General features: G+C 45.8%; 1 protein-coding gene across 2 annotated transcripts in view; it reads right to left on the bottom strand.

The window, feature by feature from the left end:
- The window catches only part of PIKFYVE (phosphoinositide kinase, FYVE-type zinc finger containing), a 921,889-nt gene that overhangs the window by 110,230 nt on the left and 787,681 nt on the right, over positions 1–23,978 (bottom strand). For both annotated transcript variants that reach the window (XM_068244945.1, XM_068244946.1), the window contains one exon: positions 1,566–1,669. In XM_068244945.1, coding sequence (XP_068101046.1) covers positions 1,566–1,669 — 104 coding nt within the window. The remainder of the gene's footprint in view (positions 1–1,565; positions 1,670–23,978) is intronic.

Here is a 23,978-nt window from a genome sequence, read left to right as displayed (position 1 = left end):
CTGAAAATGTGGCCCTAATTGCGTTTGATTTCTGCTGAACTGTGCTCTAATTGCGTTTGATTTCTGCTGAAATGTGGCCCAAATTGTGTTTGATTTCTGCTGAAATGTGGCCCAAATTGCGTTTGATTTCTGCTGAAATGTGGCCCAAATTGCGTTTGATTTCTGCTGAAATGTGGCCCAAATTCTGTTTGTTTTCTGCTGAAATGTGGCCCAAATTCTGTTTGTTTTCTGTTGACATGTGGCACAAATTGCGTTTTTATTTTCTGGTGTCTGGGGTAACTGTTGCTGCATTTATTATTTAATGGTCATAGTTGGCTATATTTGCTGTGCTACGGTTAAGCTCCGCCCATACGTCATGGCCACGCCCATCTTTCGGCGCGATCACTCCCACATCCATTTTCCCCTGCAAACAGCCCCGCCCCAATCCGCCCTCCCGCTCCACCCACATGTCATGGCCACGCCCACTTATGTGGGATAGCCACACCCATTTTTCGCTGGATAGGGCCACTTACTACAGTCCGCTTGGGGCCACAAAAACCTTAGCTGCACCCCTGACCAGGCCACAATTATTTCTCCAAAAAGGTGATACCCAAACTGTACCATGAAATCGAAAGTCATCTCTGTCACACAGCGTTGGGTCAAGGGTCCATCTGACCACAGATGCCTGGTCTGCCAAGCATGGTCAGGGCAGGTACATTACTTACACAGCCCATTGGGTCAAACTGGTGACTGCTGGCAAGCAGGGAGTACGTGGCATGTGCAGCGGACCCAGTTGTGACACCTCCACGGCTTGCAGGCAGGCCTCCTGCTACATCCTCTTCGCTGTTGTCCTCCTCCTCCTCCTTGGATGAATGGCAGTTCAACTCTTCTGCTGCTGCAATCTCCTCTCCAGCTACACAGCCCCAGCACCCCAGGGCCTATTCTGCATGCCAGGTACGCCGGTGTCACGTCATCTTAGACATGTCTTGCCTCAAAGCGGAAAGTCACACTGGAGCAGCTCTCCTGGCTGCTCTTAACAAACAGGTGGATCAGTGGCTGACCCCGCACCAACTGGAGATCGGCAACATGGTGTGTGACAATGGCAGCAATCTCATTTCGGCTTTGCTATAGGAGGATCTGGCTATTTAATTGTGTCTTGTACTTCCTGTCCCCTAGGCAGGTGGAGCTATCTTCTGGTTCACACCCTTCGCAGAGGCAACGCAGAAAACCAATTACCGGTAAGAGTAATTAGTGGCTTTCAGCCGATTCCTTCTCAACCCCCAAAATGCAAAAGCTCCACCAAGCCATGCATTTGTGTTTACATATCAGACAGAAAGCGCTGGAGCTGGTTTGATTATGAATGTGCATTTGACTACACTCCCATATTCATGGAAGGTCAGTGTACAAACAATAAATATATGCTTTTTATTTTATTTATTAACAGTAGGAAAGTGGCTTCTGTCTGTTATGATCAATCTAACGCTTACACTTGCCTAATATTGCAAATGCTGAGGAATAGGTGGATACATACTCACACAGGTGATTAATACATATTGTGCATAGGTACAAACTTCAGGAGTACTTACCTTCATCTGCACAGCATTTGTAATGTAAGTGAAGTAGTGTGGTGCAAAGTCAAGAAAAGACTGTACTTCCAGGCGAGGCATCTGTTTCAAAATAAAACGATCATCTGCAGGACAAGAGTTCAAAGATGAACACATCAATATTATTATCCATTTTGCAACTTTCTATGCATCTTTCAGACCACTAAACAAAACATACATTTCAGACACTATACACCGATCAGCAAAGTAAAGATGTGAACAGACCCCTACAATTGTATTTGCAGTGAGTTAACATGCAGAATTATTCTGCAGTGCAATCGGAATAGCCTGAATGCACCCTTTGGGTCACTGTGACCTGTGGGTAGGGTTGAAATGTGGGTATGCTTCTAGGGCATAGCTAAACTGTTTGGCAAGACAAGACCAGTAAGGCTTACCAAGGTTGGACTGGGACACTAAGGGCCCGCCAGGAAAGCTTTAGCCTGCCCCCCCCCCTCCCATTTTGGGCTCACATACGCATATACTCTAGAAATTTTGCACTATATATTATGTTTTTTTCATTAGATTATGGTAGGGAATATATTGTAAGCACTTCTAAAGACAGTCCCCAACTGGGAAATGTCCACATGTGGCGCGCGCAGTGCACCACAGAAAAAATAAATGGGTGTCACCACACACTGGAACATGGGCGTGGTCATGGTGGGTCATGGGCAGACTTAAAAATACACAAAATAACAAAAAAATACACAAAATAAGTAGCAGTGTTATTCACAGAGATTGGGTCTGACCAGATACATTTTAGATAAAATAATCAAGTAGTTACATGCCTCATGATAATTCATCAAGTAGTCAAATGCCGCAAAATAAAAATATTAAGTAGTCCAGTGCTGTCCAACTTCGCGGGCATGGAGGGCCATGTTTTTTCCAGACCACATGGTGGAGGGCGACCTCCCCAAATAAAAAAACAAAAAAGCAACAAGCAATTTCCCCACAAAATGCAATCAGATTGCATTTTGTGGGGAAATCTGCTTGTTGCTTTTTTGTTTTTTTTCAATTGCATAAGCTTATGTGTAAGGCATAATTATATGCATATAGCCAATTAGCTCAGTGCATAATAGGGGTCACATGCTGGTATAATTGGTAATCAATTGGTGTTCGCTTATATTCCGATCATATTGGTCTCCATTAATTTTGATTGTTACCTCTGTGAGTGTATATTTTTTTAAATGCTTCCCTAGCTACAGAGAAATTTTCTGTGGCCTGGGATACCTCACGTACATTGTTGGAGGAACTAGGATGTACCACTTTGGTCGGTATATGGCTGGGTTTTTAATGGGTTAGGGAGTGGTGGTGGTCTCTTGCTCGATTATAGCAGTTGCCAAACTATGCAAATGGCATTTTTCATAAAAGTTTATCTAATAAAGATTTTCTATTTTTGAATCAAAAATAGAAAAATCAGATTGTCAGCAGATTTCCCCACGCAATGCAATAAAGATTGTCAGCAGATTTCCAAACAAAATGCAACCAGATTGTCAGCAGATTTGCCCACAAAATGCAATCAGATTATGATCGGAATATAAGCGAACACCAATTGATTACACATTATACCAGCATGTGACCCCTATTATGCACTGAGCTAATTGGCTATATGCATATAATTATGCCTTACACATAAGCTTATGCAATTGATTTTTCTAACTGGACTGCTAGATTAAAAGAGCAATAAAGGATGCATATATTCAAAAAATATGAAAAAATCGTGGTACCGCTTTAAATAGTATGTTTCCAAAAACCATAGAAGTATCAAATTTTATGATGCAATCTTGTCCCTTGAATAGCATAGGTATAGTTCCATCAGGTGTCTCAGCATATATTCCTTGTCAAGCATATAGGCAATGATCTTATCCACAAGAAAGCAGGCACAGGTAGCAGCAAGCCAAAGAACACAGTCCTTTTGATAATTAGCTGGATAAACAGGCTTACATACAGCCACAAGCATAAAGCTCCTTCTTCAATATAGCTGTAAAACGACAGTTGATGTGTAGCAAGCAGGGCTGTGGAGTCGGTACAAAAATCTTCCGACTCCAACTCCGACTCCTCAGTTTATGAAATCACGACTCCGACTCCAACTCCGACTTCGGGTACCCAAAATGGCTCCGACTCCGACTCCTCGACTCCGACTCCTTAGTCTAATACTTAACAGGGATGTGGATTTTGTACAAAAATCAGCCGACTCCGACTCCCAACTCCAACTCCTCAGTTTATGAAATCAATGACTCCGACTCCAACTCCGACTCCGGGTGCCCAAAATTGCCCCGACTCCGACTCCTCGACTCCGACTCCACAGCCCTGGTAGTAAGGCAATCATTTAGCTCCCTGTCAGCTTAGCACCACAGCAAGATGCATAGCCGGCCTTTGACCTGAGCGACAGCGCCGGCTTCCAAGGGGGCGCCTATAGCTGGTTGCCTATACTGAGGGCATCTACACCTGGCTACCTATACTGGAGGCATCTACGCCTGGCTACCTATGGGGGGGGTGGAGACCTTCAACTGACTTCCTATACTGGGGGCACCTATGCTTGGCTACCTATATTGAGAGCACCTACACATGAGATCCTATACTGGGGGCCCCTATACTTGGCTACCTACCTATACTGAGTCTGAGGGCTTTTTTGGGGAGGCACCCTGCGGCTATAACGCGTGGTGCAAATTGTCGGTGCTGTGCTTTCATTCTAAATTGGGGGGGGGGCGGTTAACTGTCCCACAGATTATTTTTATTAATATTCCTGAAGGGTCTAGCCTTTATTTTTAAGTGTATTCAGGCTAATGCACTCTTTCCATCAATTCGTAGTTATTAATAGTATTTTTTTCTATTTTGTGACGTGTCACAGAGATCTGAGCATTTGTGTCACAACGTCAAAAAGGTTGGAAACCACTGTCCTAGGAGATATCTCAGGAGAAAAGCTGAATTGCATATGGGCCTGTGTGTGTGCACATGCGTGCGTGCGCACGCACACGGGAAGAGGATGAAGAGGGGAGGGGGGGCACAAAAATCAGGTTTCGCTCAGGGCGCTGTGAAACCTAAGGCCGGCCCTGGCAAGATGAACGCTGTCCTGATGTATCTTGGCATCAGCAATAAAAATAGCAGTCATTACATTTGATTCACTGCCCAATTGCAACAGGAATCCTTTCCCAAACGGACCTCAGCGTGCTATGCATTGCTTTATTAGCTTTATACTTATCGTTTTCCTGGCAGTGCTTTTGTTTCTATTTGTGCCTGTAAGACAGTCCTAGTGTCGCTGGGCCAAGACTTGCATAAATGCTGGTATCTGCACCATGCTGGGATGGCTGCTTGGTGTGTTCAGCTATGTCCGTGATCCATGTTGATGCATTTCGTCCCGCCCCCGGAACTTCGGCAGAACAATCACGTTTTTCCACATTCACTGTGTAACAAAGTAAGCTGTATTTATAGCTGGGATAGGTATCTTTTGGATATTTGCCAAGTTAGCACCATCTTGTGGCTAAAACGTTCAATATATTTTCCTTTCCATTATGTGAGGCTGCTGCATAATCATTTCTTATCCTATGCTGACATCGTATGGCTGGTAGGTGTCATTACACCACATCCAACTTTCCAGTAATAGAAAACATTCGCCATCTTGTGGCTTAAGCACAGACTACAACATTTATTATTATTATTATTTAATAGATTTATATAGCACCAACATATTACGCAGCACTGTACAATAAATAGGATTACAGACAATGATAACAGGGGTGACAGAACAATACAGGTAACAGACCATAGATACAACAATACAGGTAATAGCAATAAGATACACAACACAATGCAGATAGTAGTACAATGCAAGATCATAAACTGTAGTGGTAGTGGTAAAAATTACCAGTTCCAAATTCTGGGTAAAGTGCACACAGTCAAGTATGATACACAAGGGGAGAGGGCCCTGCCAAAGGCTTACAATCTAGAGGGAGGGGTTAGTGACACGAAAGGAGGGGGTGCATCAAGAAGTTATTGGCAGAAAGGATTAGGGTAGTGTTGAGTTGATGTAGGCCTCCTTGAAGAAGTGAGTTTTGAGTGCTTTTTTAAAGTTGTTGAAGGTGGGAGCGAGCCTGATGGGCAGTGGGAGAGAGTTCCACAGGATGGGGGCAGCTCTAGTGAAGTCCTGCAGTCATGCATGGGAGTGCGAGATGCGTGGGGTGGTTAAAGAGGAACTCCAGCCTAAACAAACATACTGTCATTAAGTTACATTAGTTATGTTAATTAAAATAGATAGGTAATATAATCTCTTATCCACCCTGTTTTAAAAGAAAAGGCAAATGTTTGATTTCATGATGGCAGCCATCTTTTTGGTTTAAAGGAGGTGACAGGGAGCATGAGACACAGTTCCAACTGTCCTGTGTCCTGAGCACCTCTCCCAGTTGCTAGGCAACGTGAATAACAACATAGGAAATCCCATCATGCTCAGCACAGCATCAGGGAAAAAAAGCCCAGGCTTTTTTCTTTGATGGGTGGAGCTTGGATAAAAATGCAGCTAAAATGATGCTTTGGTAAGAAAAACAAAGTTCTGATGCTGTGAAACTGTTAAAGAAACACCAAGCCTTTTCAGTTCTGCTGAGTAGATTTTTAGTCTGGAGGTTCACTTTAAGAGGAGATTGTTGGAGGAGCGAAGTGGACGGCCAGGTGTATATCTGCTGACCAGGTCAGAGATGTAGGTTGGGCAGGACTTGTGTATGGATTTGTATGCCAAACATAGGTTCTTGAAGCTGATTCTGAAGTGAATTGGAAGCCAATGAAGGGATTTGCGTAGAGGAGAAGTGGAGACAGAGCGGTGGGAGGAGTAGATGAGTCTGGCTGCTGCGTTCATAATGGATTGTAGGGGGGCGATGCGGTTTTGAGGAAGGCCTGACAAGAGGGAGTTGCAGTAGTCCAGGCGGGAGATGATGAGGGCGTGGACAAGGAGTTTGGCAGTGTCTGGGGTCAAGAAAGGCCGGATCTTGGAGATGTTGCGTAAGTGGAAATAGCAGGCTCTAGCTACGGTTTGGATGTGGGAGGTGAAGGAGAGAGCTGAGTCCAGGGTGACACCCAGGCAGCGGGCCAGTGTGGTTGGACGAATGATTGTGCCATTGACATTGACGTAGAGGTCAGTGGGGGGTGAAGCAGCACGTGGCGGGAAGATTAGGAGTTCAGTCTTATCCAGGTTTAATTTTAGGAACCTGGCAGACATCCAGTATGAAATAGCCGAGAGGCCAGAGGATACCTTCTCCATGGTGGTGGTGGAGAGGTCAGTGGTATGGAGGTAAATCTGGGTGTCATCTGCATATAGGTGATAGTTGAAACCCAGAGAGGAGATGAGTTTTCCGATGGAGGCGGTGTAAATGGAGAACGGCAGGGGACCAAGAACAGAGCCTTGGGGGACCTCAACTGAAAGTGGGAAGGAGGTTGAGGAGGAACCATTGAAGGAGGTCTTTAAGGAGCGATTTGAGAGGTAGGAGGAGAACCATGCTAGGGCAAGGTCTTGGATACCCACAGATTGCAGGGACTGGAGAAGCAGGGAGTGATCAACAGTGTCGAATGCTGATGAGAGGTCTAGGAGGAGAAGGATAGTGTATTTTCCTTCGGCCTTGGCAAGCGTGAGGTCATTGACGACCTTGGTGAGGGCAGTCTCGGTGGAGTGGCCTGGCCAAAATCCTGATTGTAAGGGGTCAAACAGGGAGTTGGAGTCAAGGTAATGGGTCATGCGTTGGTAACATTTCATATTATATCACTAACCTTAGCAGTCCCACTATTTTAATACACTATAGGTTCACTTTATAATCTTGTTAAAGCATTTTTATTATATTCTTACCTATAGGTGGGCATAGTCTACATGGAATCATCTACATATCCATATAAACTAACCGGGAATGCCTCCCCTCCCCCAAAGGCGGCCAGCAGCCCTACCTCCATCTCAATTCCCAAAGACATAACTGTAAGTGTATATATATATATATATATATATATATATATATATATATATATATATATATATATAAATATATAAAAACACCTTCAAATTTAGGTCGGTATTTAGACCCTTGGGGCTCAAAGTATCCAGCATGTATATCCAATAACTCTCCTTGTACAATTGCACATCTGTATTAGTAAATCTAATCCTAGGATCTAGATGATAGATCTCTTTTACCTTTAACCCAGAGGGATCAGCATTATGATGTTCTAGAAAATGGAGAGCCACTGGAGTTTTTTCTTTTTCGGCATTTTTCTTTTTTCCTGCATCAACAATACTTCTCACATGCTCCTGGATACGCAATCTCATCTCTCTTTTTGTTTTTCCTATATAGAATTTCCCACATGGGCATGTTATCTGATATACTACGTTTTTAGTCTTACATGTCATGGGATATCTAATGTCATACGTTTTTGTTCTAGTGGAGTTAGTAAATTTGTCAGTAACCTCTACCAAGGGACATATAGAGCAGTCATTACATTTGTGCATCCCATTTTTAGGTTTAAAAAATTGTTGTCTAGGGTAAGTTTTAAACTCAGAAGACGTCAACAAGTCAGCTAAGTTTTTATTTCTTCTTGCGGTTAATACAGGTCTGGGTCCCACTATCTTTGAAAGTCTCTTATCCTTCAATAGAATGGGCCAGAACCAATGTAGAGTATCTTTCAATCTACCCCAATGTGGCCCATAGGTAGTAATGAGTCTGGGAACTTGATTTTCGTCATGTTTGATTTTTTTGGTCAATAGTGTATCTCGATCTGTTCTTAATGCCAGATACAGGGCGGATTTCAATAACTTGTGAGGATAGCCTCGTGCTCTTAGTCTCTCCTTCAAGTCGTGGGCCTCCATTTTGAATTCTGCCACATCACTACAGTTCCTACGCAGTCTTAAGAACTGTCCAATATGAACTGCCATCTTTTGTGAATCAAGGTGGGCACTATTATAGTGAAGTAAAAGGTTACCTGCTGTCGGTTTTCTATAAGTCAAGGTTTTCAGCTTGTCACCTTCCTTTCTGATTTTAACATCTAAAAATTCAATTTCTTGTTCATTTCTTGTTCATTTTTTTAAATGTTTCCCTAGCTACAGAGACATTTTCTGTGGCCCGGGATACCTCACGTACATTGTTGGAGGAACTAGCATGTACCACTTTGGTCGGTATATGGCTGGGGTTTTTAATGGGTTAGGGAGTGGTGGTGGTCTCTTGCTCAATTATAGCAGTTGCCGAACTATGCAAATGGCATTTTTCATAAAAGTTTATCTAATAAAGATTTTCTATTTTTGAATCAAAAATTTTGCAGTCCTAGTATTTTCAATCACTTGTGGCAGTGTGCGGCTAAAAATTGGTTTGGTTGCTTTGTTTTTTTCTTTGGTTGAGGATACCAGTGCCTGCACCTGACGCTTTTGGGATTGCGCGTTTGTGAATTTGTGGTTATTGTTGTTAATATCTAAGTGCCCCCAGCCTGGAAGGGGGGCAGTGGGCACAGAGCGGCGGGGAGCAGGAAGTCTCCTCCCCCTCCCTCACCTGAAGCCCCCCCCACAGTTTAGGTAGGCAGGTCTATAGGTGTCCCTAGTTAGGTAGGCAGGTCTAAGTGTGCCCCCAGCCTGCAAAGGGGGGCAGTAGGCAAAGAGTGGCGGGGAGGGGGGGAAGCCTCCTCCCCCTCCCTCACCTGGAGCCCCCCCAGTTTAGGTAGGCAGGTCTATAAGTGTCCCCATCTATGTAGGCAGGTCTAAGTGTGCCCCCAGCCTGGAACCCCCTTCCAGGCTGGGGGCACAGAGCGGCGGGGAGGAGGGGAAGCCTCCCCCCTCCCTCACCTGGGGCCCTCCCTTCTCCAACTTTGCAGCCAGCAGTGGCAGCGAGCTGGAATCACTTACCGAGAGTCAGATCGATAGCTCTGTGTGCCGCTGCTGGTCTGGTCTCCTGCACTGCACTGTCCAATCCTGCTCTCACAGTAAGTACTGTGAGAGCGTGATTGGACAGTGTCAGTGCAGAAGACCAGACCAGCGGCATGCAGAGCTATCGATCTGACTCTCGGTAAGCCATTCCCTGCTGCTGCTGCCTGGCTGCAATTCCGGAGGGGGAGCGCGGAAGGGGGGCCCTAGGTGAGGGAGGGGGGTGTCTTCCCCCCTCCCGCTGCTCTGTGGCCCCCTCCTTCTCAGCACTGGGGCCCCCAGGGCCTCGGGGGCAAGAGGCCTACCGGGCAGAAACCCAAGCTCCCGCTGCCTGTCACCTGTCCGAGCCTGGGGCTTACTCAGAAAAACATGCCATAAACTAGATATATATAAAGAGAAAAAAAAACAACATTTCTAAAGAAGTTCAACTTGCTCACTGCTCTCAACTGAGTGTGCTGGTGTATTGACAAGTTTACCTAGACAAAACTGAGCTCCTGATCTCTCCACCCTACACTGCTGCACCCCTCCCAGATTTCCACTTCACAATCAACAACACAACCATTCGCCCTAGGCCCACTGTCTGGGTGCCAACCTGGAATCTGACCTCTCTTTCATCCCCCACATCCAAAACGTCACCAGAGCCTGCAATTTCCACGTCCGTAATATCTCCAAGATTCACCCCTTCTTAATCCCGGACACGACCAAGCTGCTCATCCATGCCCTCATCATCTCCTGCCTTGATTACTGTAACTCCCTACTTTCTGTCCTCCCCTTGAAACGCATTGCCCCTCCCCCTTCAATCAGTTATGAACGCGGCTGAAAGACATCCATTCTTTGCACCGCTCCACATCTTACCTCTGTAAATCCCTGCACTGGCTCCCTATACGCTTTAGGATAAGTTTAAAGATTTTATGCCTGGCATATAAATCTGTGCACAAAACCTGCCCTACCTACATCTAGGAGCTTGTTCACAGGTATATACCAGGTTGCTCTCTTCAATCCTCCAATGACCTTCACCTCACCGCCCCACGCATTTCCTACTCCCATGCGCGCCTGCAGGATTTCTCAAGAGCAGCCCCCACCCTCTGGAACGCCTTTCCACCACCTATCAGACTTGCTCCCCCTTTCAACACATTTACACATCCCTCAAAACTCACCTCTTTAAGATGGCCTACCCACCCCCTACCACACAGTAACTCTCTACTGAATATTTATTCCACAGCCCCACCTAGTGTTTCCAACACCCCTCCCTTCTTAGATTGTAAGCCTCTGGCAGGGTCCTCCCTTCCCTAGTGTAATCTACAGGATCGTGTGCTCATTTCCTATGACAGACTGTACTTGTATTACTGGGCCTCCCTAACCAGCCCATAATCGCATAATCATGTATCTTGTACCGTTTGCCTTGTATAACTTTGTTCTGTGTTCTATAACCTTGTTATGTCTGTCATCCTTGTATCATTGTATATATTTATTGTCCAGCGCTGCGTAATATGTTGGCACTTTATAAATACAATAAATAAATAATAATAACACCAACAATAATAATACTTTACTCAGTGTCTACACATGAGTTCTGGAAAGACACTTGGTATTCTGATTTAACTGCGCAGTCATGAAGTAATACACCTGCATAAATGAAGGATTTTGTGCAGAATAAAAACATTAATTTAGGGAGATGGTCCATCACCAAACTATGAGCTGTTGCGATGGCTTCAAGGAAACTCAAAATAAACTGTTGATCATAATAAATGCCATTATGCTGTGTAAAAAGTGGGGTTGGCTACTTGTTAGGCCCAGGGCCCACAAGAGCGTTTACATGAGCAATTTCTGATTTCTAGAAAAGCACCTCGCTAATGTAAGCCTATGGCTGTAATTCTACTGGAGAGATTGCGATTTGCTGAAATCGCAATCGCGGTGCTAGCAGCATTTTTGGAACAATTTTAATCAGATAATGCAGGGTCCCAAATCACATTCCCTGATATCGCTACAGTAATAACTGTTATTTTTTTTTTTTGGGGGGGGGGGGGGGTTGGGGGGGGGGGAGGGCAAAAATTGCAGTGGACCCCAATCCCTTTATATTGTTTTTATTAATTTTCCAGAACAGATACTAAGAAGTTATTCTCTTTCAAAAGGGCAGGAAATATCAACACCCCTCTATAGGCTGGTTCACATGGGCAACTGCCAGCATCAGTGCATGTCTTTTACTGCTGGGATCCGCCATGTCCCGCATTGAGATGAATGTCCACATTTATCTCAATGTGTTTACCGGCAATTGCGCTAGTGCCATAGTAGCTCAAGTTTTCCAAGATTCTCCATGTTGCTTCCAGCATGGTTGCATTAGTTGTTCTGTAATTTCATAGAGGCTCAAAATGGGATGAGACAACGAACCAAGAGGAAACAATGCCAAACACTTTCTGCTTGGTAGTTGAAAAGTGTTTGACATTGGCGAAACCAGCCGCTGGCAACCAGTTGTGTGAACTGGCCCTCAAATAATGTCTCAATAGTACCTTTCTGCTTTTGTTGAAAGCTATCAAGGATGGATCACAAGGCAAACAAGAACTACAATATGGACTTCCGGTTCCGGCGCCTGAATGGTGGCAGGGCGATATCTGAGCTCCGCAGAACGAGTCCCCTCCACTAGGCTGCACTTCAGCGCAAGCACCCCTGCTACCCACGCAGTGCAGAGGGGGACAACCCGACCCAGCAGGTGCCATTTGAGCCGCTAATGAAGCAGTATATCCTCCGTTCGTCCTCCTGAAAGATTCAGCCAGAGGAGCAGGGAGGATCCCAGATGGCCGCCACCCCGTCCTCCCCAAGCGTGTCGCAGCAGCAATCCCCGGAATGGGGATCACAAGAACAGCAGGCTGCAGACTGGGACACGGAGGAGACCTCTTTACAGCAAGATCAAGGTGAGGGGCACAGGCTAGCACTGGATTATAAAAGGTTGGCCACGGAGGTAGCTCGCCAGCTGGCCCCAGAACTACAGGCAGGGCCGCCATCAGAAATTTTGGGGCCCCTCACACATCATAAGGCCACCCCCCCCCCCCACTGAGCCAACCCTCCCCGGGCCCATCAGTGAGTGCCTTCATACTGGTAGGATAGGATTAAGGATACCTTAGTGGAAAATAAAATGAAAAAAGTGACCACCTCCCAAACTTACTTCTGAGTCGGGGTGGTCGTGGCTTACTGTGCAGGCGCTGCCCGGTGAAGCGAATCCTTGTACGCAATCACGTGGCCAGGAGCACTCTCCGCAGGCACGCTATGGTAGCAGTGATCTCACAACTATGTAGTTTGCCTGTGCAGAGCGCTCCCTACTGGCCGCGTGAATGCTTACAAGGATACGATTCCTGGGCAGCACCTGCGCAGTAAGGCGCGACCACCCCGACCCAGAAGTAAGTTCAGGGGGTTGCTATTGATTAACAGAGTGGGACGTAGTAGATTGGGGGAGTGGTGGGCATGAGGAGAGCCCCCCCTCTGATAACAAATTGTAGTGAACAAGATATCACTCCTCCCTCTTCACCCCCCTCTTACCCGGTACCACCTCCCTCTGGCCTCCGTCTGAAATCTAGTTATATGCCTCCTATTTCACAAAATAAATATATCAAAGTTTTCCTTGAAACCATTGAAAAAGAACTCTGGAAATTGAAATGATCTCCTTCTGAAAATGATAGGAATCTAACTAAAGATGAATTAAAAGCCCTGAATGAACTTGCCACAGCCCCAAAACTAGTAATCAAGCCTAGTGATAAGGGAGGTAACGTGGTTCTTCTGGATAAAAACATGTACATATCTGAGATTGAGAGACAACTGGGTGACACCAACACATATTGTCAATTAAAAGAAAACCCTTTTCCACATATAAAAGATAAAATCAATGAACTTTTGGACGACGGATTATATGAGGAAGTCATTGCCAGATCAGAATGGGAATATTTGAAAGTTGACACCTATAACATCCCCACCTTGTATATTCTGCCTAAGTTACATAAATCCCTACAGAATCCCCCAGGAAGACCCATCGTGTCTTCTACAGGAAGTCCTACCCAACAATTGGGCCAATTGACTGATGAAAAATTAAAGCCTCTTGTACAGTCTTTGCCTTCATATGTTCAGGACACCTGTGATGTACTGGGTGTCCTCGCCAGTCTCGAGGTGCCCCCGGGGTCCGTCCTCATGGGAATTGACGTGGAATCTTTGTACACGTCGATTCCTCATGAGGAGGGGCTCCGGGCAATGTCCTTTTTCCTCCGTGAGCGATATCTCTCCGCGGGTGCCCATAATGACTTTTTGGTTGATTCCATGCGCCTAATCCTGACTCAAAATTGTTTCAGCTTCAAGGGAAAATACTTTTGTCAGAAACGTGGTACGTCCATGGTGGCCGCGTGCGCTCCGGCTTATGCATGTCTGCATCTGGGCTTATGGGAGAGATTGTCTTCCCGAGCCCAGAGTACGGAGCGGGCGTGGCCCTATGGATTCGCTATATAGACGACGTCTTAGTGGCATGGAGGGGTGACAAAGAAGGATTGGACCAGTTTATATCGTCCCTCAATAAAAATGAGCGAAATATCAGACTTACTTACACCTATGGTGTTGAAATTTTATTTCTGGATTTACTGCTCAAAATTGAGGGAAATAGAGTGGTGTTCATATCTTTCCGAAAACCAACTGCTGGGAATACGCTCCTCCATGCCACCAGTCACCATCCCACGACGTTAAAAAATGGCATTCCCTATGGGCAGTTCCTGCGTTTACGTCGGAACTGCTCAGAAGATGATGATTTTAGAAGAGAGTCAAGGGACATGTATCGGCGCTTTCGGGAACGAGGATATTCCCATTCCGTGCTGCGCTGTGCCTTAAAACGGGCATGAAAGTTAGGGCGCGATGATCTTGTGGGCGCACGTGAGGGGAGGTCCAGGGCGGGGGGGGGATGGGGACATATGCGGCTCGTGACTGGCTTTGGGGCCCATTGGGAAAACTTACGTCAACTACTGACAACGTTTTGGCCAATTCTTATGGCCTCTGATGAAATTGCAGAGGTTGTGGGCCCACGACCACTACTCACTGCTAAAAGAGCCCCCAACCTCAAGGATAGATTAGTCTATAGTGAGCATATTGTTGAAAACCATACATGGCTCCATAGGAGGGTGCCAAATTGCACATTCAAATGTAGCAAACGTAAGTTATGGCCTTTCATCGAACGCACAAATGTGTTTAAAAATAGTTCGGAGGGCACCGAGTATGAAATAAAATCCTTTATAAATTGTGAAACGACTCGAGTTATATATATGATACAGTGTCCATGTAAACTAAAATATATTGCTAAAACAAAAAGAGCTATGAAAGAACGGGTGCTTGAGCACCTACATAAAATTCAAAGTGGGAAAGCAGTGGGTGTTATTTATGACCACTACGGGGAATGTCATAATAACGACACAGCAGGCACGCTGGTCAAGGGGATTTACAAACGAAAGGTTTAAATGAGGAGAGCGGATTTTGACGATCTATTATACTGTAAGGAAGCAACTTGGATATTTAAGTTACACACGTTATCACCATCAGGTTTAAATGCTGAATTGGACCTGACGCCATTCCTGAAGATTAGACGTTATGTTTGATGGTATAAAAGAGACTGTCTGTCTAACGTATAAAATCTGTGATCATATTTTGAGCTGATATCAATATGTATGCGTAAAAGGATACGGTATGAATGGATACGCAGTGACTGATTGGTGCCATGCCTTATCTTGCCTGTGATTTAAATGGATCTGGAATGACTGAATGGTGCTATGCCTCACGCAAATGTCCATGTTCAGGTTTTTCTTTTCTCAGTGAAAGACTGTCTCATTATATACATATGTACATGGTAAATGTTCTCCAAAACAAGAAGACAATGACTAGTTTGGTGGTCAAATTTGATATCGTTGTAAAGGAACTTTTTGTGAACTACATCATTGATCTTGCCTCAGTGCACTGTTGCCAAGTTGTCCTGCCCGCCCCTGGTTACCAGACATTGACTTACCATTTGCTAAAGGGAAAGGGGCAGGCCTTGCAGCTGCTTTTATTCACACAGCAAGCGTGGAGAAGCCACACCCTGCAGAAGCGTCATAGCGTGACGTGAAACGTAGGTGGGCGGAGCCTAGTAGTGTGTCTGACAGGCTGTCCATACATGTGCAGCCATTTATGGAGCCTGGCATCCCACTGTTCCCAGCCATCCATGGCATCCCTGCATACCGCTGCTGCTCCCGGTTGGCCGGCCGCTCCTGCTGGATACAGCACCTCGTACAGCAGTGTAGCTTGCAGAGTGAGCTGGCGAAGACTACAGGGTCTATGAGGAAGGAAAAACTTTGGACTGCCATTCCATTAGACTGGCAGCCTCATGCATGTCATTCTCTGTGACATATGCACTGAAAAGTTGAGATGGTGCCTATCATCAAGACTGGTGACACCTTTTAGTGTCTGCACTGTCCGCATATATCTTATGAAGGGACTGTGTTCATTAACAATTTTCGAGTCAGTGGTGAACTTTTATATCTTCATTCCCCATGGACATTATCCATCCTGCACAGTGAGACACTTTTCTTAAAGGGGCCCCCACCGTTATTTTTGTTGATCTCTGGCACCTGTATGACTGCGCGGAGTGTATGTTGTTTGGATGGTACTTGTTGCCCCTTACATTATATGCCTGGCATAATTTTGCAGTTGCTACTTTTGGCTAATACCGCTTCCCATACACGGATTTTAATACATTAATTAGTTGTATTGTCCCATTCCATTTAGTATACTGAATTGCGTGTCTTATTTATAGAATCAAAGTATTTATCTTTGTACACTTATGGCGGCTTATGACCCATGTATATTGGTGCTACTTTCTTTGATTGATTTTTGAGGGTTGGCCCGCCCCTTATCCTAGTGGGTAACGTGACAAAGCTTTTTATTGACACATGCCACTTATGTGTGCTTTCTTTTTTGGTGAGCCCACTAAACATGCCTGCTCCCCCCATTTTTCATTTTATTTTCCACTAAGGTATCCCTTAATGTCAACACGTTGGCAGGACCGGATTAGCACATTTTGCCACCCACGGCCTAGTACCTCCAGCCACCCCATGAAAACAGTGTGACTATGATTGGGCTATCATACACAGGAAAAGGAGGGAGGTTAGAGATACTGATGGATAAGGGTACTGTATTAGGTATTTACAAAAAAAATTGTGGTAAGGTGGTAAGGAGAGATTAAAGGCAATATTTGGCAATTTAAGGTGAGGCTAAGAATTTGATGATAAGATTATGTAAAAAGGTTAACATAAAGTTAAGGTTACGGTTTACAAGATTAGGGTGAATAAATTGACTGAGAAAAGTCAGAGACATGACTATGTACTCTGTAAAGTGCTGCAGAAGATGCTATATAAATACATAATAATAATAATATGGTAATAATATGTAATAATATGGTTAATTTGCATATATTCAGCAGTGTTGCACTGGGAGACATCTCAAGCTCACTCCAACCTGAATTATCGCAAATTCTTTCTGTTTTAAGAAAGCAAACTTTTGTTTTTGTTAATAATATGGTAAAACAGACTATGACTGTGGTTGGATTAGAGTGTGAACTCCTCTGAGGACAGTCAGTGACATCACTACAGTACGTACTCTATAAAGGGCAGCAGAAGATGTCCTCGCTATATAAATACATGATAATAATAATATGGTAGGACATTATACTATGACTATGGTAGGATTAGGCTGTGAGCTCCTCTGAGGACAGTCAGTGACATGACTATGTACTCTGTAATGTGCTGCAGAAGACGTCAGTGCTATATAAATACATCATAATAATATGTTAGGACATTAGAGTATGGTAGTATTCAGTTGTGAGCTTCTCTGTAACATGCTACGGGGGGGGGAGGGGGGAGACACATCAGTATAGGATAAGTACTGGGGGGGGACACATCAGTATAGGATAAATACTTACAATTATTAGGGTGACACATTGATGGGATGCTTTTGGAGAGGATGATATTAACCAGTTCGGCCTATCTGGATGAGCTTCCTCGTCCAGATAAGCACTGGTGCTCCCGCCGCATGGTGCGCGCGATCGGGCGCGCTCCCGTGCGCGCACCCGCCGCTAGCCCCCAGATCAGTGAATGGGAATATAATTCCCATTCACCGATCTAACTTCCCCGCAGAAATACGGACGCTTTCTATCCAGAGAGCGCGGTATGTCTGCCCCCAGGAAACTTCTCCTCTGCCTTTTGGTTCCTGGATGCGAGATCGTTCGCATCCAGTACTTTTTTCACTGTGGCCATCTTGTGGCCAAATAGTAAACTGCACACACATACATTTTTATTTAAACAATTATATTATTTAACATTTAAAATTAGCAGTTTCCCTCCCACACCAAAAATTATCCACATACATTTTTTATAAAAAAACTAAATAAAAAAAAAATACAATAAAAAAAAACAAAAACAACAAATAGTTACCCAAGGGTCTAAACTTTTAAAATATGCATGTCAAGAGAGTATGTTATTATATTATTTAAAATTATAAGTTTATAAATAGTGATGGACGCAAATTGAAAAAAATCACCTTTATTTCTAAATGAAATATCGGCACCATAAATTGTGATAGGGACATTGTTTAAACTGTGTAATAACCGGGACAGATGGGCAATAAAATACATGGGTTTTAATTACGGTAGCGTATATTAATTTCAAACTATAGTGGCCAAAAACTGAGAAATAATGAATTTGTCATTTCTTTCTTAATCTTCCTGTTAAAATGGATTTAGAAAAAAATAATTCTTAGCAAAATGTACTACCCAAAGAAAGCCTAATTAGTGGCGGAAAAAACAAGATATAGATCAATTCATTGTGATAAGTAGCAATAAAGTTATAGGCGAATGAATGGGAGGTGATCGTTGCTCGGATGCATGAGATTTTCGGCACTGCGGTGCTGAACCGGCTATGAGCCAAGGAAAGATACAGTGAAAGAGGCAGAGAGGAGTAGAAAGTTAAAGTGACTGGAAGAGCAAAGGGAAGGAAGGAGGAGGAGGTAAAGGGGAGATGCAGAAAGAGATAAGAGGAATGGAGAGTGACAGGGGATGAGACAAGGAAAGAGGGATGGGTGTTATGGTGGCATAGAAGACTGCATTTTCCGAATACAAGTAGAGAGCAATGCAGATTATGGTGTGTCCACAGCACAAAAAATCATTCATACAATGGTGTGTAGAGCTGTGGTCTGCTACAAGAAGGCTGCACAAACAGTGAACCCTAAAGGCAAGCTAGAATGTTTAACCACTTGCCGACCGCCCACAGCCGATGGGCGGCGGCAAAGTGGCCCGCAGAACGGCCGCAATACGCCTTTCAGCGGCGGGTCGTTCTGCTGTGTCCTGCCGGGGATCGCGCGCTCATTGCGCACGCATCCTCCGGCAATAGGCTCCGCCAACCCGCGACGTCAACCCACCGGCTGTACGGAAGCACCGGCGGGTTGTTAACCCCCGATCTGCCGCAAGAAAAGTGTATAATACGCTTTGTATTGTATACAAAGCGTATTATACAGGCTGCCTCCTGCCCTGGTGGTCCCAGTGATCGAGGGACCACCAGGGCAGGCTGCAGCCCTCCCTATGTGCACCCAAACACACTGATCTTCCCCCCCCCTTCCCTATGATTGCCCACAGCACTCCTCAGATTCCCCCTGCCCACCCCCCAGACCCCTGTTTGCACCCAATCACCCCCCTAATCATCCATCAATCACTCCCTGTCACTATCTTTCAATGCTATTTTTTTTTAGGTTAGGTCCTAACTGCCCCCTGGGGGCTCCTGATCACCCCCCCGCCACACCCTCAGATCCTCCCCAGACCCCCCGCCCCTGTGTATTGTATACATCTATTCTTCCCTGTAATCACTCACTGATCACCTGTCAATCACCCATCAATCACCCCCTGTCACTAACACCCATCAGATTAGACCCTAACCTGCCCCTTGCGGGCACCTGATCACCCTCAGATCGCCCGCACACCCACCCTCAGATCGCCTCCGAAGTGCAATGTTTACATCTGTTCTCCCCTCTAATCACCCATCAATCACTCCCTGTCAACGCTATTTTTTACGTTAGGTCCTAAACTGCCCCCGGGGGCTCCTGATCATCCCCCTCCCACACCCTCAGATCCTCCCAGACCCCTCCCCCCCGTGTATTGTATACATCTATTCTTCCCTGTAATCACGCACTGATCACCTGTCAATCACCCATCAATCACCCCCTGTCACTAACACGCATCAGATCAGGCCCTAACCTGCCCCTTGCGGGCACCTGATCACCTGCCCGCACCCTCAGATCGCCCACAGATCGCCCTCAGATCGCCTCGGAAGTGCATTGTTTACATATGTTCTTCCCTCTGAACACCCATCACCCACTGAACACCCATCAATCACCCCGTCACCACCTGTCACAGCTACCCATCAGATCAGGCCCTAATCTGCCCCTTGCGGGCACCCAATCACCCACCCACACCCTCAGACCCCAGCCCTGATCACCTCGCCAGTGCGTTTCTTGAATCTATTCTCCCCTCTATTCACACCCTGATCACCTATCAATTACCCAGTCACCCCGTCACCACCTGTCACTGCTACCCATCAGATCAGACCCTAGACTGCCCCTTGCGGGCACCCAAACACTCGCCCACACCCTCAGATCACCCTCAGACCCCGCCTGAACACCTCTCCAGTGCATTATTTACATCTGTTCTCCCCTCTAATCACCCATCAATAACCACCTTTCACTGCTACCAATCATACCCATCAGATTAGACCCTCATCTGCCCCTTTGCGGGCACCCAATCACCCGCCCACACCCTCGGATCGCCCTCAGACCCCCCCGATCACCTCCCCAGTGCATTGCTTGCATCTATTCCCCCCTCTAATCACACCTTGAGACACCCATCAATCAACTCCTGTCACAACCTGTCACCCCCTGGCACACCTACCCATCAGATTAGGCCCTAATTTGCCCCGTGTGGGCTCCTGATCACTCGGCCAAACCATCAGATCCCCCTCAGACCCCCTTCCGATCACCTCCCCAGTGCATTGATTGCATCTATTCTCCCCTCTAATCACCCCCTGAGACACCCATCAATCACATCCTGTCACCCCCTAGCACTCCTATCCATCAGATCAGGCCCTAATCTGCCCCCTGCGGGCTTCTGATCACCCGGCCAAACCCTCACCCGCCCCACCGCAGTGACAGAATTTTTTTTTTCTGATCACTGCTGGTCTCTACGACTTAACTGTCGCTGAGACCAACCATTATGCCACACAATATGCAACCGCCAATCCAAGAAGCTACCATGCCGAGCCTTTTCGGTGGAAACCACTCCAAGTTTCTAAACGTAACATTTTTTGGTGGCCTTCTCCTTAACATGGGTCTAGTCAAAAAGAATGTATTGCGGTCTTATTGGTCTACGCACCCAATACATCACATGCCCATGTTCTCTGCTGCCATGTCCAGGTCACGATTTGAGAACATCCTGCGCTTCCTGCACTTCAGTGCCAATACAACCTGTCATCTAAGAGGCCACCCTGCTTATGACCAGTTCCGCAAAATTCGGCCCCTTATAGACCACCTGTCATCAAAATTTGCAGATGCTTATACCCCTGAACAGGCATTTTGAGGCATTTGGTTTCCAGACTACTCCTCACGGTTTTGGGCCACTAAAATGCCAGGGCAGTATAGAACCCCACCAAGTGACCCCATTTTAGAAAGAAGACACCCCAAGGTATTCCGTTAGGTGTATTATGAGTTCATAGAAGATTTTATTTTTTGTCACAAGTTAGTGGAAAATGACACTTTGTGGAGAAAAAAAAAAAACAATAAAAAGCAATTTCCGCTAACTTGTGACAAAAAATAAAATCTTCTATGAGCTCACCATACACCTAATGGAATACCTTGGGGTGTCTTCTTTCTAAAATGGGGTCACTTGTGGGGTTCCTATACTGCCCTAGCATTTTAGGGGCCCTAAACCGTTAGTAGTCTAGAAACCAAATGCCTCAAAATGACCTGTGAATAGGACGTTGGGCCCCTTAGCGCACCTAAGCTGCAAAAAAGTGTCACACATGTGGTATCGCCGTACTCAGGAGAAGTAGTATAATGTGTTTTGGATTGTATTTTTACATATACCCATGCTGGGTGGGAGAAATATCTCTGTAAATGACAATTTTTTTAAATTTTTTTTTACACACAATTGTCTATTTACAGAGATATTTCTCCCACCCAGCATGGGTATGTGTAAAAATACAGCCCAAAACACATTATACTACTTCTCCTGAGTACAGCGATACCACGTGTGGCACTTTTTTGCACCCCAACTGCGCTAAGGGGCCTAACGTCCTATGAGTACCTTTATGATTTCACAGGTCATTTTGCGGCATTTGGTTTCTAGACTACTCCTCACGGTTTAGGGCCCCTAAAATGCCAGGGCAGTATAGGAACCCCACAAGTGACCCCCATTTTAGAAAGAAGACACCCCAAGGTATTCTGTTAGTAGTATGGTGAGTTCATAGAAGATTTTATTTTTTGTCACAAGTTAGCGGAAATTGATTTTTTTTTTCACAAAGTGTCATTTTCCACTAACTTGTGACAAAAAAATAAAAACTTCTATGAACTCACCATACTACTAACGGAATACCTTGGGGTGTCTTCTTTCTAAAATGGGGTCACTACAGTATGTGGTGGAGTTGCTGTGAGAAGGGGAGAGAGGTGTGAGCAGAACAAGCAGGCATTTGGCCCACTTGCAGCAGGGTGCCTGATTCTGACAGTCCCTGGTGTGAGTGACCAGCTGGCTGCTATCAGTCTCTCATCTCCACCCAGACATGTCACTCCTTTCATCTTGTTTACTAAACAGCTCTCCCCCTTCTGCAGTCATTTCATTTCCCTTAAGGTGGCCATACACTGGGGTGTGGCAGGGGCGTGGCTTAAGTGTCCCTCTTTCTCATCTCAAAAAGTTGGGAGGTATGTGTCTATCAGCCATCTCTCTCCCCTTCTCACAGCGACTCCAGGCCTGCACATAGCTACTACCTATCTTCAGCCATCTTCCTCCCAGGCTTGAATCTCCCTCACCGATGCTCCGGCCCCGCCTCTTTAAAGTCTGAAAACCACTGCACCTGCATTGCCGTACCCTCGCTACCACTGATGTCACCAGGAGAGCACGGACCAGGCACAGACCATACTAGGCCTGCGCAGTACGCTCCTGGTGACATCAGTGGGAGCAAGGACACGGCAACGCAGGCGCAGTGGTTTTCAGACTTTAAAGTCTGAAATTCCAGAAGTGAACCAGAGGCGGGGCTGGAGCATTGGGGAGTGACTGCGTGGACACAGGATGTCTGTGGAGGACCATTAGAAGCCTCTGGTAACTTCAACTCATTTTCCCCTGACCCCCCCTACAGTGTCCCTTTAAGGAAAAACAACAAGATTTAGAAAACCGATCTCGACGCAACAACTTGAGAGTGGTGGGCGTCCCTGAGTCTATTGCCCCAACGGCACTTCGTGACCTATGTATCTCTATTATACCAAAGATGCTGGGGTTTAAACAGCCTCTTAAAGTGGAACGTGCCCATAGGGTGTGGGACCTCCCCCCCGGACCCCCATCCAGATGCAGATAAGCGACCGGTCGGAGGTCGGAGTTGGGTGGTCATCCAGGAAGAAAGTGAAGTCACATGACGAATTGGATGTTGACAATGTGGTTTGTTATATTTTTGGTCTTACTACTTTTTTTTTGTGGGGGTGGGGGGTTGGGGGGAAGGGGGGAGGGAGTAACTATTGTTTTGTCATCCCTGATTAGGTTCTGTAAGGTTGGGAAAGTATTGCTTGATCCTTTGCATGTTTTGAAATGGCTATTCGAATAACATCACAGAATGTTAAGGAACTTTGGTCTCCAGGAAAACGGTCTATTATACTACGACATTTGAAGAAGCTCAAAACAGATATTGCCCTCCTTCAAGAGTGTCATTTATCACGTGATCAGTTCTCGTATATGCGCAAATCCTGGGTAGGCCAAGTTTTTGTATCCCTGGCCCCAGGGAAGAAAGCGGGAGCAGTGCTGCTCGGATACCACTTTTCACTATCTGGATCCAATTTGGATCCGGCTACCCCTCTATCCGATCCGGGTCGGATATCCGGATCATAAAATGTCCAATCCGGGACGGATATCCTACCCTAGTATCCGACCGGATTCGGATATCCAGATGGAAAACCGGAAGTGGCCTTTAAATTGCTTTAAAAACGTTTCTTTAGGGTATATGAGGCATCTAGCGCCATTATTTTTGAAAGGGGAACACAAATTGATGATGTGGGGACTTAAAATCCCCCCCCCCCCACAAAAAAATGGCTGTCAAAGTGCAAAGGGCCAAGTGCAAAGTGCCAAATGCAAAGGGCCAAGTGCCAAATGCAAAGGGCCAAGTGCCAAATGCAAAGGGCCAAGTGCCAAATGCAAAGGGCCAAGTGCCAAATGCAAAGGGCCAAGTACAAAATGCAAA

This window comes from Hyperolius riggenbachi, chromosome 7 (assembly GCF_040937935.1).
Source record: "Hyperolius riggenbachi isolate aHypRig1 chromosome 7, aHypRig1.pri, whole genome shotgun sequence".
NCBI lineage: Eukaryota > Metazoa > Chordata > Amphibia > Anura > Hyperoliidae > Hyperolius > Hyperolius riggenbachi.
The sequence above is the reverse complement of the archived record's forward strand: the minus strand, read 5'-3'. Positions and strand labels throughout refer to the sequence as shown.